The sequence below is a fragment of the Amblyomma mixtum genome, chromosome 3 (genome assembly GCF_055824585.1).
Source record: "Amblyomma mixtum isolate Tamu chromosome 3, ASM5582458v1, whole genome shotgun sequence".
Classification (NCBI taxonomy): Eukaryota; Metazoa; Arthropoda; class Arachnida; order Ixodida; family Ixodidae; genus Amblyomma; species Amblyomma mixtum.
Genome location: NC_143014.1, coordinates 210,837,612 through 210,854,772, shown reverse-complemented (window position 1 = coordinate 210,854,772; position 17,161 = coordinate 210,837,612). Strand labels below are relative to the sequence as shown.

Here is a 17,161-nt window from a genome sequence, read left to right as displayed (position 1 = left end):
TACAGCACAGTGCTAAAGTCGGTCCCAGACTCTTTTGGCGAAGACTGGATCAGCCGCTAACCGGTGCCACAGAACAATTCATAACATGCCAGGTGCCTTAAAGGGCCACTGACCAGGGTCCGGATATTTTTGAAAAACAAGCCCACTGCATAGATGAGGCATCGAAGATAACCTCTGCAAAATACTAGAGCCATGCGCGCCCCGAAAAGCTGCGAAAATTCAAATCAAAGCCCGTTCGTTCTTTCCTTCCTTCAAAAACGGGCCCGGCCCACTACTCTGCACCCCGCTGACGTCAAGGGGGGCTACTTTCGCTAAAGGCACTCCATTGGTGCATCGTTCTGACTGACGGGAGAAGGTTGGGCGTAGCCTTGGCGTCGCGTCGTCTGCACAACGCTTTCCGCAGCGCCTTCTGTACTGGCTCATGCCTACAAACCCGCATGAAGGAACAAAAAAAAAAAAACTGCGGAGGGAGCGTGCGGCGACAGCCTTGAACCCTAGCCATAAAAAGTAAAAAAACAGTAAAACTGAGGGAGTTGGCTCGCCCCCCCCCCCCCCCCCCCCCCCCCCCCCCGCCGTGATCCCGTCACGAGACGCTCTGCGTGCGCGCTCCCTTCTCAGTTTCTTTTCTTCTATGCGAGCCCCCCAAAACAAGGTTTTAATTAGTAGTGCAGCAGAGCCTTTCCCTCGCTCGCCCACTTTACCGCTCCGCACACATACCGCTTATCTTTCGTGCATCTTGCGTACGCCTTGACTCCAATGAATGACATATGCTTTGGAGCGGAGAAAAGACACAAACACACAGAACACAAACACGCATGGAGAAAAGCAAACGGGCGGTTGCCGGGTCCGCGCTTCGCCGTGTGTTTCGAACACAACCGACTTCCGCCCCTCCGCTCGTGAAACGGTGGGGAGGCCTAAAAGAAAATGAAAAGGTGGCTCGTTAACTGGGAATGACAAACAGATGTATGAAAGGATGCGCTCGCTAACAAGTCTAGGTGGTCGAGCCGATCGCGCCTCTCGGTCGTTCAGTGTGCGGAGAAAATGCAAAAACCAAGAAAAGAATTCTATTGAAGGCGGGGCCATGACGTCGCCCTGTGACGCACTCCACAGACACCACGCCTCCGGCTTACACCGGAGAACGAAGGGGTGATTTTGCCTTGCCGAGCCTACTCGACGAGGAGCGGGAAAGAAAAATTTCGAGGAGGGAATGGAAGGAGAGGAGGCTCGCTCAAAGTGAGGTAGAGAGTGTCTGCTGGCCGCGGGTGGGCAGGGGGCCTTTATAAGAGAGGCCCACAAAAAAAAGTGGGCTCCTCGGCAACGGCGAAATCGAAAGTTGCAGACGGCCACTTGTTAATCGGGCCACTGCAGAGCCCTCACCACTGTGCTAATTAATTAAATCCGACGAGTGAATGTCATCTTTCGCACAAACCTCTCACTTGCATCTAAAAAGTATAGTCACAATGCTGCAGAATCAGGAAGATAACCGCCACTGCTGACCAAAAGGCGGTGCGAGCGACATTAACAACGAATTTCGGACAGCTCACATTAACGCGGTATGCATGAAATGAACAGATGCATGCAGTTCATTTCAGAACACGGCATAATATTCAAGCGATTCTGAATAAAACGAGTTTTCTCATTCAAGTCACGCGAAATTCAACTGGCGGTGAAAAAAAATGTGAGATAAAAAAGTTTCACCATGCGGGATTTGAACCCACGCGCTCCCATTGCCTGTCGACTCTCCGGAGCGACGCGTTAGACCACACGGCCACAGAACAGCGCGGAGTGATACACCTCTCTTTATTTTTTTTTGCGGACTACTTCCGTAGCCTTCACAGCGTTCCACATGTACCTCGTCGCCATTGGCGGTCAGCTGATGACGGGCGTTGGTAGCGTTCCCTGGCGGTACAAAGCAAAATTTAGTAATGCATAAATCACTCCAAAGCGCTTTAAATCCAAATCTTGCAGACTATAAAATGCTTATAAAGGTGTATTAAGTGCATTATAAAATTCAACAAACCTCGTTTGTCTAATTGCACACGCAGTGCACTTGGTGGAGCGACACACAAATGAAAAGTGCACCGGCGGTTGGCTCACGTGACCCGTTCTTTGTAGACCGCCCAAGAAGCACATGAGGTGGCGCCGATGTGATGATAAAGCACGGAATATATCCAGATAACCCAATGAAGTTTGAGGCGTGACGAGGGTGGGATTTTGTCTTGCTACCATTAGTTCACTCTTCTGAGGGCGTCGCCAGAGCTCGGGAAGATTCCGAGTTTCAGCAAACTCGGGCCTTCCAGCATAGCGCCCCAGCGCAGTTTTGGCTACAGTGACCTGAAAGCGACGACTGCCTACATCGCAGGAGCGCGTATAATAAGGAGCAGTGCCGATGCGACCCGGTCTGCAGAGCATGTGCTGACGAAAGCACGCAGCAGTCGCCGGTGTCGGCTCCATGTGGACAAAAAATTTGGCGGTTTTCATTAATGCAAGCAGTGTACAAACGTATTTTTGGGTGAAGCAATTAAAAATCAGGTATTAGCGACATGAGAGGAAGCAGATACAGTTAGCGGGAAGCGCCGGTCCAACTCGAAGTGTTTCCCAAGCTGGCAATAGCATCATAGGCGCTGTTTGCAGTATGATCGTAGTGTGTAAATGAGTAAAACTACAATTTGTGATCAACAGTAGATAATATTTAGAATAAGGAGAGCCCACTTGCATTTTATGCCAAGCGAACAAGCAGTGCTGTAAGATCAGCGCGGGCCCGCAGCTGTCGTAATCGTCGCATTCTTGGAAAACAGGGCGCACGCATAGGAAACGCTAAATTGTGTGCTACTATCTTGAAGTGTTCATTAAGAAAGCGGCGAATATTCGTCGTGGCGAGCAGTGAAACATTCGAGTCTCGTTGAGTATTTCCAGCGGCTTGGTTCCTGCAGAAGGGTTCTATGATCCGAAAGCAATGTATGTTCGACTTATATACGCACACATGCAGCGGAGAAGCAGTAGCATTGGGCACTCTGCTCTTTTCGTGCCACAAGCTTACTATATCGCCACTTTGTGGTAATTTGAGTTTAATTATCGAGCCGACGAATAGCGGCCAAGAACTTGGTAGTATTAGGAACGACGACAACAAGTCTCGCCGGGTGGCCGCCAGCACGCCTGTTTCTACTGTGTATGGCTGCGAGCGACTTGAGGGTGATTGCTTTCGGGCCTGCCGCCATGGACCGCCCGCACCGAGAGGACCCAGGCGCCAGCTGACTTCAATTACGGAGTTTGCCCAGTTGGAGTGCAGGAACAAAACCAGACCCCCTTCACAAAGTGTCTGCACGTGTGGAACGCCGCCGCCGCCTCGGGGAGACGAACGTTATCTTCCCCATTTGCCGTGACCGTGCCAGGGAACAAAGGGTCTCGTCTCCGGTTGCTCTTTGGTGTGCCAAGCACCGCGACAAGCTGGGGGGCCTCATCTCCGACCCAAGCACGAGAAACCACTTTCGGCGTTTTCGTGACCTCGCGTCCGGCCTCGAGCGGCGGGTGGCATTTGATGATCAACAGATGTCGGTGACCCGCAGAAACCTTCGGCTGGCCGGAGGCCATCACCTACCGCCGTCAACGCTACCTCGACGACAACCTTCTTTCCCTCAGCCTCCACATGTGAAGGGGCGTGACCATGAGTGCAGTGTCGTGTGTGTGCGCACAGGTGAAAGCTCTAGGCCCCTCCCACTCCGGCAAGGGCGTCCTCAACCTAGGGACTTTAGGGAACAAGAAGGATATAAAACTCGACAACGGATGCGGCAGAAGCGTCTCACTTCTAACCACCATTGTAAAATGTAAATAAACCTATTCTCCTTTCGCCATCTACCTCTTCGCTCAGCGGCACTCCTGTCCTGAACCCTCGACACCAACAACTGGCTGGCAGCGCTTGGGATGGACCGGGTGACATCGCTCTGCGTGTATGGGTGAGCGCTTTGTCTTTGCTCTAAGATTCACCAGGCTTTAAACTCTGGGTTAAAAGTTTGAACTGCTGGTAATCGGGTGTCTGTAGCACAGTGGTAGTTTGCACAGAACCATTAGTGAGCAGGCAGGGCCACCATTTAGGACAGCGATCATGGACCTCAAGAGGGTAGTCAAAGACGAGCTGCTGCTGTTGTGTGAAGAGTTGGGAGTGGAAGTGGAGGCAGGAATGAAGAAAATAGAAATCATAAAAGCAATCAAAAATAGTGAGGCGGACGAAGAAGATATCCAAATTGCGTGGGAAATGGTCAAAAAAGAGTTAGAAAGGCAAGAAGCAGAAAAACAGAAATCAGAGGATGAAAAAAAAGAAAAGACAGCCGCAGAACAGAGACAGCTGAAAATGATGGAGCTCCAAATTGAAAGCCAGCGTCTGGCAGCTCAAAATGGGGGAGCAGGCATTGTTGATCGATTAAACAGGGTGGAACCTCACCGTACAGACAATTGGATGTATCCCTACAAAATGGGTGAAGACATCGGTCTGTACCTAGTTAACTATGAAAGGGCTTGCCAAAAGAGCAAAATCGCCGAGAACTTGTGCGAGGCGGCTAATGTGATCGCCAGGCTAAGCGAACAGGATGCGGACAGCTATGAAAAAGTGAAATCGGCTCTACTGAAGAAATACCGCCTTTCAGAGGAGGCGTTTCGGCAGCGTTTTAGGGAAGCAACAAAAAAAATCAGCGAGGATTATGCGGAGTTTGCGTACACATTGAAAAGCTATTTAGTGGAGTGGCTTAAGGGGGCAGGCGTGTACGAAAGTAAGGACAAGGTGGTCGAGTGCGTCTGCCTGGAACAGTTTTTCCGCAGCATCCCGCCGTCCGTAAAATTCTGGGTGCAGGACAAGGAAAAGGTGGAGACTGTTGAGCGAGCAGCTCAACTCGCAGACGAATTCTCGATACGGAGAAAGGCGATTGCGGAGGAAGGGCAGTCGGAAAAAGGAAGTACCTCGAGAAAGTATTTTTCCTCAAGAAGGCCGGCTCTAAATGGAAACGCGGGGCAGGGTGCAACGCAGAGAAAGGTGGCCGAAAAGGCCCCAGAGAAGAGCGGTAGTCAAACGAAGGACGATGGGGTAGAAAAGGCGCGGAAAAGGGAGTTTGAGGCCAGGCAACCGTTGCGGTGCTACAACTGCCAAGAACCAGGGCATATCGCCGCGAGATGTAGAAACCCGCGAGTGGTGTTTTCCTACATAAACGGTAGCGATGAAAACCTTGAACTTCTTCGCCCCTACCTTCATGAGTTAGAGGTGAACGGCAAGCCGTGTAAAGTGCTCAGGGATAGCGCGGCTACGATGGATGTAGTGCACCCATCCTATGTTGCGCCTGAAGATTTCACGGGAGAAGTAACGTGGATTAAACAGGTGTTGGAGGAGCACAGTGTTTGCTTGCCTATGGCAAGGGTTGAGATTTCAGGTCCGTTTGGGAAACTGGTGACGGAGGCAGCCGTCTCAAGTACTCTTCCGCTGGAATATCCTTATCTGTTCTCAAATCGGTCTGACCGACTGTTGCGTGAGAGAGGACAGCTCTTTGGAGAAGGAAGAGTACAGGCACTAACGCGCTCGAAAACCCGCCAGCTCGCAGCTCAGTTAACACAGGACCTGGGACAGAGCGAGGGGGAAATCAGAGCACAACCTGAAATCGAGGAGCCAAGGTTAATGGCTGAACAAGTGGACGAGGTTGTCCCTAGATCGGGCAACATAAGCGCAACTGCAGCGCCAAGGGAACCGCAGGAAACAGAGTCCGCCGGGGCGTCGGTATTGTCTCCTACTTCGCGCGGCTTTGAGCGGCTGTTGGAAGTTGACAGAGAGATGCTAAAGGCAGAGCAAAAGAGCGATCATAGTTTGGGGCGCCTGCATGCTAACGCGGAAGAGGGTGTGGCTAGGCGTAACATCACGTTACTCGAGAAAGGTGGACTGCTTTACAGGCACTACCGAGATCGCAAAGGCAGGACTTTTGATCAGCTAGTAATTCCCGAAAAATACCGGGCTGACCTTCTGAGTTTGTGTCATGGGAACAGCTGGTCGGGACACTTGGGGATCAAAAAAACGAAAGAGCGACTTTTAATGGAGTGCTACTGGCCAGGGTGCTTCAAAGACGTTGAGAAGTACGTGAAGTCGTGTGACGCATGTCAACGAGTCGGGAAACCAGGGGACAAATGGAAAGCTCCACTGAAATTGGTTCCACTGATCACTGAACCATTTCGGCGGTTAGTAATCGACACGGTAGGGCCCCTACCCCAAACGAAATCAGGATACAAGTATATCCTTACTATGCTGTGCCCAGCAACAAAATTTCCCGAAGCAGTCCCCCTCAAAGAACAAAGCTCTTCCGAAATAGTGGACGCTTTGCTCAGTACCTTTGCACGAATCGGTTTTCCCGCGGAAATTCAGGCTGACCAGGGAACCGTGTTCACCAGCGCCTTAACGACCACCTTTTTAAAGAGGTGCGGTATCAAGCTTATACACAGTTCGGTATACCATCTCCAGTCGAACAGTGTCGAAAAAATGCACTCCGTGCTCAAAAGGGTTCTGCGCGCGTTGTGCTATGAACGGAAAACAGACTGGGAGAGCTGTTTGCCGGCGACGCTGTTCGCGCTTAGAACAGTTCCCCATAAGGCGACCGGGTTCACACCCGCTGAACTTGTGTATGGGAGAGCCCTACGTTCTCCTCTCCGGATTTTGCGAGAATTCTGGGAGGGAACGGGCGAAAGCCAAACAGTCGTGAGTTACGTGTTGGAATTGCTCGACCGACTTAGTTCTACGCGTGCTCTCGTAGAAGAAAACCTGAAAGCGGCGCAGCAGGGGGCAAAGCTATATTATGACCGAAATGCAAGGCAACGAACATTTCAGGCGGACGATAAGGTCATGATTTTGCGACCATCCAGGAAAAACAAGATGGAAGTGCAGTGGGAGGGGCCGGTGGAAGTTCAGCACAGGCTGTCGGAAACCAACTACGCCCTGAAAAAGCCCGGAAAGAGAAATGAGGTCACCATCTATCATTGTAATTTGATGAAACCTTATGTAGGAAGGGAGGAGGTGGTAAATATGATGTTAAACATGCCCGACGAAGTATAGGCTGATCTACCTGAGATAGGAAAAGACATCGATGCGGAATGTGGCGTCGAGGAGATTCTTGCGCGTTCCGCGAGGACCGATGTGCTGAAAGAGGGGCAGCTAAATGACCTTAAGGGACTTTTAAGTGAATTCAAGGGAATGTTTAGCAGTCAACCAGGAAAAACGGACCTGATAACTCATGAGATCGAGCTTACCTCCACTGAACCAATCAGGTCAAAACCATATCGAATGTCACCACGTCAGCGTCAGATAATGGAGGCAGAAATTAAGCGAATGCTTGAGATCGGGGTCATCGAACCAACTGAAAGTGATTACACTTCCCCCATGATCCTCGTTGAAGTACCAGGTAAAGAGCCTCGTCCATGCGTGGATTATAGAAAACTGAATGGAATCACCAGAGACCAGCTCTATCCGATTCCTAATGTTGAGGAGAGAGTGGAGCGCGTAAGTGGGGCCCAGTTCATCTCTACGTTAGATCTTGTGAGGGGATATTGGCAGGTCCCTCTCTCAGATGCCTCGAGCCGCTACGCCGCCTTCATTTCGCCGATTGGGACTTTCAGACCTCTCGTTTTAAGTTTTGGCCTCAAGAACGCGCCGTATAGCTTCTCGAAATTGATGGATATTGTGCTTAAAGACATGGAAAGCTTTGCGGTCCCATACTTAGACGATGTAGCGATATTTTCCGACAGCTGGGAGGAGCATATCTCGCACCTGAGGAGCGTGTTGGCTAGGTTGCGGGACGCTGGCCTTACACTGAAGGCTGAGAAATGTAGTTTTTGTTGTTCCCAAGTTACCTACCTTGGACACATTGTAGGACGTGGAACGCGGCAGCCTTCAGAACTAAACATTAAGCCCATAGCTGACTTTCCAACGCCTCGGACAAAGAAAGACATCCGCTCTTTTCTGGGGCTGGTTGGGTATTATCAGAGGTACATTCCTCGCTATTCTCAACGAGCAAGCGCACTGACAGATGCACTGCGGAAGGGAGAGCCCGAAAAGGTTTTTTGGGATGAGCCGAAAGAGAGCGCCTTTCAGGAGCTAAAAAAAGTGCTCATTTCACGGCCCGTACTACGGACGCCTGACTACACTAAAGAGTTTGTAGTTCAGTGCGACGCTAGTGATAGAGGAATGGGTGTTGTATTGAGTCAGGTCGGGAAAGACAATGAAGAGCATCCCATCCTGTACGCAAGCCGGAAACTGACGCTGCGGGAAGAAGCTTACAGCGCCTCAGAAAAGGAATGCGCATGCTTAGTCTGGGCAGCACAAAAATTGTCATGCTACATATACGGGTCGAAATTCGTTTTTGAGACGGATCACTGCCCACTCACGTGGCTGCGGCAGATGTCTCAAAAGAACGGACGCTTGCTGCGGTGGAGCCTCATCCTTCAGGAATACAACTTCTCTGTGAGGTAAAAGAGGAAAAATGAATGGCAATGCCGATGGGTTAAGCAGGCTATTCTGAAGGGCCAAAGTAAAAGAAGGTCCTCCAGTTTTTATAAGTATCTGGGTATTACTAGCGGACCTATGTATGTTTTTTCTATGTATGTTTACTCTTTCCATTTCATGCACGGCTCTGACTTGGTTGTTGCCCAAGGGTCAATGATGCTATCACTTAAATGGCGAAATCACTTGGAATCAAAAATTTGTTAGGTTGCCATGTTTGTTGTGATAAGCCTGGTGGGTCATGGGCAGAGTCTGAGTGCTTGCGCGTCGTGTGGGGCTTTGTTGCTGGGGCCGGAACGGCCGCTGTTTGCCATTGTGAGAGGTTTGGGGGGGATTTATTTGGTGCTCGCAGAAAAGAGCAGGACTTCCCATTCCCAAGTCAAGCCAATCTCGCCTCGGCAAGGGATTGCTACCACTGGCCACCACGATCGACTGGCTACCACGACTGGCTACCACTGGCTACCACGATCGAGATTTTCCTGGCCGCGGAGGAGTTATTAGGAACGACGACAACAAGTCTCGCCGGGTGGCCGCCAGCACGCCTGTTTCTACTGTGTATGGCTGCGAGCGACTTGAGGGTGATTGCTTTCGGGCCTGCCGCCATGGACCGCCCGCACCGAGAGGACCCAGGTGCCAGCTGACTTCAATTACGGAGTTTGCCCAGTTGGAGTGCAGGAACAAAACCAGACCCCCTTCACAAAGTGTCTGCACGTGTGGAACGCCGCCGCCGCCTCGGGGAGACGAACGTTATCTTCCCCATTTGCCGTGACCGTGCCAGGGAACAAAGGGTCTCGTCTCCGGTTGCTCTTTGGTGTGCCAAGCACCGCGACAAGCTGGGGGGCCTCATCTCCGACCCAAGCACGAGAAACCACTTTCGGCGTTTTCGTGACCTCGCGTCCGGCCTCGAGCGGCGGGTGGCATTTGATGATCAACAGATGTCGGTGACCCGCAGAAACCTTCGGCTGGCCGGAGGCCATCACCTACCGCCGTCAACGCTACCTCGACGACAACCTTCTTTCCCTCAGCCTCCACATGTGAAGGGGCGTGACCATGAGTGCAGTGTCGTGTGTGTGCGCACAGGTGAAAGCTCTAGGCCCCTCCCACTCCGGCAAGGGCGTCCTCAACCTAGGGACTTTAGGGAACAAGAAGGATATAAAACTCGACAACGGATGCGGCAGAAGCGTCTCACTTGTAACCACCATTGTAAAATGTAAATAAACCTATTCTCCTTTCGCCATCTACCTCTTCACTCAGCGGCACTCCTGTCCTGAACCCTCGACACCAACAGTAGCCAGCGACAAAATGCCACGCCCTTCGCGGCGCACATCGGCAAAGGAGTGGATGGCCCATGCCGCTTGCCCACACGGCCGCACTTGACTGCTCAAAAAAAGACCACACCCAAAACGTACGCATATAGTGATTCAAATTGTTAATAATAAGGAAGGGGTCCATCAATATCTGTTTCCTCAAAAATCGGAAAACGGACGCGACGAGCAACTCTGCTTTCCGAATTGTCACCAAGCTCGCGTTCTATGCTGGCGGCTTCCGATAAGGAAACACGAAAGATGCGTTTTCCCTTAGCCAAAAAGTTCTCCGAACGACCGCAGTTCACGGTGTGCACGCAAACACTTCAACGCAGACAAGAGCGCGCAGCAGACGACGCGGGGCAAGTATGCCCTTGTGACGACAACGATCAAAGGTTGCCAGACCGGTGAGCAGTAAGCAAGCGACGGGAAAAAATTCGTATTAAAAATATCTTCCGCTAAGATTTAAAAAAAATTTCGAGGCTTTATAGTTTAACGGGTTAGAAATTAAATGCAATAAGTTGGGCATGCGTGAAATTTGTCCTATCATGGCGCTTTTAAACATCACATTTTCTTCGGTGTCTCTATACCACTATTCGCCGACATCCCACGACGGACGTATTGAGAGGGCGCAGATTTCGACTCATAGAAAGCAGCCTTCTCGCAAAGCATGAGATTGAGGCTGTTTCATTGAATGCGCAATGAGCCACGGGTGGCATTTCCAGATCACTGGTGTGTCGCTCACTATACGGCCGTTGTACGTATCAGTTGCTCAAAACTCATGAGAAACCTGGAATAATGAACGACACGGTTATTCTGGGTATGATGAAGTAGCCATCGAATAATGCAGGGTGCACTGGACAAAGCGCGACTGGGTACAGCGAGAACCCTGTTTGGACGCCTGTCATTCAGTACAGCCGTGTGGCAAAGCCTACTTTCGGACTTCCCTCAGAAACTCAGAAATAAAACTGCGTTGTTTTTGAGCGCCAGGTGGCACGTTGCACCATTCACTGTCATCTGGATTTATATCCCTTCTTACCCATGTACTTAGAAGACTGTCCGAATGAACGGCACATAACCCTGAACTCCATGTTGCTACTGGCGAATAACGCCTGCAGGGAAACTTCACAGATGGGGCCAAATACGATACCTTTTGGGAACGAAGCAGCGTAAGAAAAACACCATAAGAAAAGCGCGCAGTAAATTAGAATGACGACCTCAAGCGGGTGTCCCTGCGTCACTGCAAGTTTAATCGTAAAAGTGAACTCCTGATAAGCCGCTACATATAACGCGCATCGCTACGGCGGTTGCCATGATTACCAGGTCGGATTTTGTGGACGCGAACCTTGCTGATGTGGATGAGGAGGATGTGGAAGTCCTCGGAAAGGGCCGTTGTAGCGACTACAGAACAGTAAGGTCTCGAATTAGCTTATACTTGAAGAGGGAACGGAAGAAACGAGTGAAGTAGAAGCTCATTAACGACTTAGCAGTAAGAAGGAAAATAGGTGAATTCGGCATACCTCTGCAGAACAGATATTCGGCTTTAGCTGAGGAAGACAGCCCTAATGATCAAACAGTGAACGATAATCTCGCAGCTGTATTTACAGAGTGCCCAGTAGAGTAGGCGGTAGGATGGTTTGGCAGGATACCGGCAAGCTATCTCAGGAGACGAAAGATCTGATCAAAAAAAAAAAAAAAGAATGAAAGCCTCTAACCCCACTGAGAGAATAGAACCAGCAGAGTTATCAAAGTTAATAGAGAAGCGCAAGGTAGCCGGCATAAGGGCGTTTAATATGGATTGAATCGAGCCTGCTCGAAAGGACGGAGATAGCCTAAAAGCAGTGAAGAGGAAACTAAACATACGTAAAAACCAGATGCATGCGAAGAGACACAAAGATAGCAACCTTATTAGCAATAATGATAATATAGGTGAAGTAGCCGAAGAGCTCTACAGAAATCTATACATCAGGGAATGTAATCATAACGTTATTAGTAGAGGCAGTAGCGCACACCAAAGGAGCCTTCGGCCAGCAAAGAAAGAGCAAAACAATGCAAGCGAAGCAATGCAAAGAAGGACACACCTGATGGGGATCAGGAAACAGCAGATCTGTTGAAGGACGGAACAGAGATTTTTCAAGAAAAAGAACTAGCCACCCTTTATACGCAATTGCTTATAGCCTCTTGTGAACAAGAACCTTGAAGGAATGCTAAGATAACCTTAATTGATACCAAAGCAGACGGCAAAGAGTTGAAAAATTACGAGGTATTTAAGGTATTTACTCAGGTAATCACTAATAGAATAAGGACAACCTTTGGCTTTAATGAACCAAATGACCAGGCCGGCTTTCGTAAAAGAGACAAGGCAATAGGCTAAATTCCCACTATCAGCCAGGCGACAGAGAAATGCGCAGAGTATAACCAACCCCTTTATGTGCCCTTCATTGAATACGAGAAAGCATTTGACTCTGTGGAAATTTCGACCATGCAGGCACTGCGAAATCAGGGTGTACAAGAGTCTCATGTGAAAATATTGGAAGATATCTATAACCACAGCACAGCTACCACAGCCCACAGTCAGCAATACAATTCCAACAAGGAAACGTGCTATGTAGGGAGACACGCCGGTTCACTGCCGGTTTACAGGAAGTGATCCGAGGCCTATAGATTGGGAGCACTTGGGGATAACAGTTATTGGAGAAAAGCTAAGTATTCTACGGTTCGCTGATGACATTGCCTTACTAAGCCACTCAGGATATGCTGCAAAGCATGTTAATTAGCTAGACAGGCATAAGCAGAACCATGTGTCTAAAAAAATTACGCGTAGTCTCGCAAGAGACAGCAGTTCACAGTAGGTAGCTAGGTGCTGGAAGTGGTAGGAAAATAAGTATACTTAGAGCTGCTGGATTCCGAGATAAAGCAAGCGTAGCAGCGTGCGACAAAAATTTCGGTTGCCGGATTGAGACGTTCGCGAGGATAGGGTGGACGCAACAGGCAATAGACAGGGTTAATTTGACAGACATGGGAGAGTCAATTCCCTGCATGGCGTAGTAAGGCTGCTGCTGATGGTGAAGAAGCTTTACACTATATATTGTCATTGCTCGGTATTTATGCTCCCCAACAAACACTGTTGCGCCTAAAGTGACTGCTTACTAAACAGCAAAGGCACCCAGTATTGCGGGTATAAACACAATAGGGCTTCGAAAAGCAATTTTTTTTCGTTTTTATGGCATAGTAACGCATTTAAGAACTGATGCTTCGCGGACATCATGTTCCCTTCATACTGCTCGGTGTACAAAATTAGCCACCAAAGCAATGTTTACCTGGCACACATCACCTTCCACATTTGTTGCACTGCGGGTACCATCAGTTTTCACCATGACTCGCATAATACTTCACGCCACGAAAACACGTTTGGTGTACCGTCAAGGATCACGTTTGATGTTGCGTTGTCAGCTGAACAACTGCGAGGCATGATATAATGCACAGGTGTCTGTGAGATGCCACTTACGAAAGCGGCTGGTAGCGGCAGCAGCAGCACCGCGGCTCAGTACTCTCCTAGCTCCCCCAACTCCGCCGTAACGACGAAGCGGTAGCAGCGGCCATTGGCTGTGGACTCTGTACCACACAGGCGGGGTTGCGTGGGGCGCAAGCCGATGTCTTTGTCCACTGGAAACGCGTTTGAGGATTGTGATGTCGGCTGCACCCGATAAGACGTGAGCAATAATATTGAGATCAACGAAAACCACGATGAATATGGGTTCGTAACTGGAGATAAACAACTGGTCAGCAGAACGGGGTGCTAATATTGCACTCACGCACTGACTGCATGATTCATGATCGCTGTTCATCGATGGGGTGAAGTTCATGAGGAAAGACAAGCAAGTGCCTTTGTATAATTACCGAATTTACGACATCTCTAATTGGCCTCAACTGCGTTATACCATATGCTGCCACAATGACAAATGCACATTTACAGTTTATTTATTTATTTACTAATTTCAGTACCCTCTGGGCCCGACGGCATTACAGAGGGGAGTGGGGTACAATAGACAAAATGAGAAAAGAACAGCAGTCATTAGTAACACAAAATGTGAACAAAAATATCGCTCGCGCAAATGAGTAGGTTACAGCAAATACATATCAAACAAATTAGCAGTGATTAACAGGAAATTATGAGCAAAGAATAGGGACGACAGCATGCGCAGGCGTCCGTGAGATGCCACTTACGGAAGCGGCTGGCAGCGGCAGCACCGCGAACGGACACTCTCCCAGCTGCCCCAACTCGGCCGTCACGACGCAGCAGAGGCAGCCTGGACAGTTGGCTGCGGACTGTGCACCACAGTGGAGGCGTTCTGTGGGGCGCAAACCGATGTCTTTCTCCACTGGAAACGGCTTCGAGAACTGTGATGTTGTCTGCACCCGATAAGATATGTGCAGTTATATTGATGTAAACGAAAAGCACGATGAATATGGGTTAGTTAGCGGAAATAAACAACTGGCTCAGTAGTACGGGATCCAAATATTTTACCCACGCACTGACTGTAGGATTCATGACAGCTGTTCTTCGATGGGGTGAAGTTTATAAGGAAAGAAAAGCAAGTGCCTTTGTGTAATTACCGAATTTACCACATCTCTCATTGGACTCAACTGTGTTATACCATATGCTGCCACAATGACAAATGCACATTTACAGTTTATTTATTTATTTATTTATTTATTTATTTATTTATTTATTTATTTATTTCAGTACCCTCAGGCCCCGAGAGCATTTCAAAGGAGAGTGCGGTACAATAGACAAAATGAAAAAAGGACAGCAGTCACTAGTAACACAAAATGTGAACAAAAATATGGCTCCCGCAAATGAGTAGGTTACAGCAAATACAATCAAACAAATTAGCAGTCATTAACAGGAAATTATGAGCAAAGAATAAAAGTAAAGCATACCAGGCAAAAAAAAAACAAACACAGGGAGCGAATTGTCGAGAATGGCAGGAAAACGCTGGCGCACATATTCAGTCCTGCCCTTCAACAGCAGAATTTCTGAAGGAAAAAAAATAAAAAAAGACCAGGTCTGTTTGAAGCACCATATGAGCTGAAAAAAATAAGCGGCGGTGCGCAAGAATTACATGTACTATGTTAGCATCAGGTAAGTTAAAGCTGATTTAAACACAGAATGTTCAGCTATTTCGACGATCGATCGGGGAAGGTGATTCCATTGTGCCGCTGTGCTGTGGATGAATGAGTTGTAAAAGTGGTTTCTTTGGCATGAAATAATACCAGCTTTATGACGATGATCGATCCGAGCTGAAACGTAGCAAGGTGGCGTTATACATTTTCTCTTAAGAATAGGGTTATCATAGTAAATCTTATGTAATAGACAAAGGCGGAGTATATTTCTACGTTGCGAAAGTGGTGGGAGTGGTAAGCTTGATTTCAAGGCACTGACACTAGATTTACGGTGATAATCCGAGAGAATGAAACGGTCCGCACGGTTCTGTATAGACTAAAGTTGATATATTAGTGTCTCTTGATAGGGGTCCCAGACAGACTAAGCATATTACAGTTTACTACGAACCAACGACTTGTACAGAAGCAGTTTTGCAGATCTAAAAGAAAGATTAAAGTTACGGCGTATGTAGCCCAGCATGCGGTTAGCGTTGTTGCTTATATAATCTATGTGTACTTTCCAAGAAAGATTATGGGAAGTGAAGACACCTAAATATTTATAAAAAGGCACAGACTCAAGGCTGCAATTATTAAGACGATATGAAGGCAATGTGGTGTTAGGACGGGAAACCCGCATGTACTTTTCTATGTTTAGTGCCATGTTACATGTGTTAGTCCATTTTAGAGCCTGATCAATATACGATTGAAGAAGAGCGATATCAGAGTCACTGTTAATTTCACGGTATATGATGAGTCACCAGCAAAAAGACATTAAAAGATATTATGAATAAAAATGAAAATGTTAAAATATGTACAGTTAATCGGCCTATCTCACCACCAAGTGTAAAAGTAAAGAATGGATACTTTGCCATGCACACGATAGCTGATCGAACGCTGGCACTGCCTAATCACCATTCAAGTTCCTATTAAGTAATGTGCGCGTGACTTTTGCGTCATTAGTACATCTCTGACAGTTTTAATTTCTTTCGCAGTTACAGGAAAATTTCTCTAGAGTCCTCAAACATATGCCCGAATAAAATCATACAATTTCGACGCCCTGCGATAACGACTTCACCTTAGAGGTATTTAACTGTGGAGGAAGTTACGCATCTAGCAACACTGCGCAACACAATGATGGCGCTCATCTGAGTCCGCGGCGGCCGTGGAGGAAGGAAAACAACTCAGGAGAGGCGGTAGCCTCGCATTTTTTGGAGCCCGCTTGCCCGTTTCCCACCCTCTCACTGTACTGTTTTTGCTAAACTGGCTCGGCATACATAAATGAACAATCTCGACTGTTCTCAACCGGTTCATTGGTGAAGCGCAGCATTTTTCTGCGGTTGGTTCAATAGAGCAGCATTAAATTATCGCATCACAAACGGTGAAATGGCTGCTCTTGCTGTAAAGCTGAGGTTCCGCAAACCGCGCTTTAACAACGACTATTATGAAGCCATGTTCTGGCTGTCAGTATCCTGAAACCAAGCTTTGACGTCTGCTCTGGGTGCCTATCCCTGTCGTCATTGTATCACATGGTATTCCATGCAGCAACCGGTCCTCATATAGATTAATCAGGGGAGCGTATTCCGCAGTAGTTTTGGAGTCGTGCTGGTTTACATGGTGCAATAAACTTGGCCAGCTCCAAGGCCTGCTGATCATCTGCCGAGCTCGAGTAAAGCCAAGGACACCAGGAAGGAGGGTCAGGGTAATAGAAATGAGGAGAAAAAATCAGGGGGCACTTTGACTGTCTAAAGTGCGTAGAGGCGGAAGCGTTTTCCGCACCACTTTCGCTGCTTCTGTGGCACTCGTGGCGACACATAATTGAGAACTAATTACTAAGTGATGACAAATCATTAATCAATGGTTAATTACTGATTAATGTCGGAATACTAATTAACTGCTAATTAATTATGCTTAAGCTACGCCTTTAGGAGTGGAACGCGACAGCGTCTTGTAGCGCTGCCAGGGAGTCCACGGAACGCCACCACCTGTTCGGCCCTTTGAACGCAACGCTTTTTGAGGAACGGAAATGACGCAGTAATTCTCTGTCATCTCGGTGGACACCTGAACCGCACCGTAGAGGAAGGGAGGAAGTGGGAGTGAAAGAAGACAGAGGGCCCGTGATGAAGAAAATGAAAATCGTATTTGACGAAAAGAAATTACGCAGTAACTGTCTCAA

The 17,161-nt window shown here is 48.4% G+C and overlaps 1 protein-coding gene across 1 annotated transcript; it reads left to right on the top strand.

Moving 5' to 3' along the window:
• Positions 1–4,102: 4,102 nt before the first annotated feature.
• On the top strand, positions 4,103–8,357 carry LOC149353535 (uncharacterized). The gene has a single exon (XM_089577366.1). The coding sequence runs from the start codon at positions 4,103–4,105 to the stop codon at positions 7,073–7,075; it is 2,973 nt and encodes a 990-aa protein (XP_089433492.1). The 3' UTR covers positions 7,076–8,357.
• Positions 8,358–17,161: the final 8,804 nt, after the last annotated feature.

Coding starts and splice junctions, on each gene's coding strand:
- LOC149353535 (XM_089577366.1), top strand. CDS start 4,103: ATGGACCTCAAGAGGGTAGTCAAAGACGAGCTGCTGCTGTTGTGTGAA.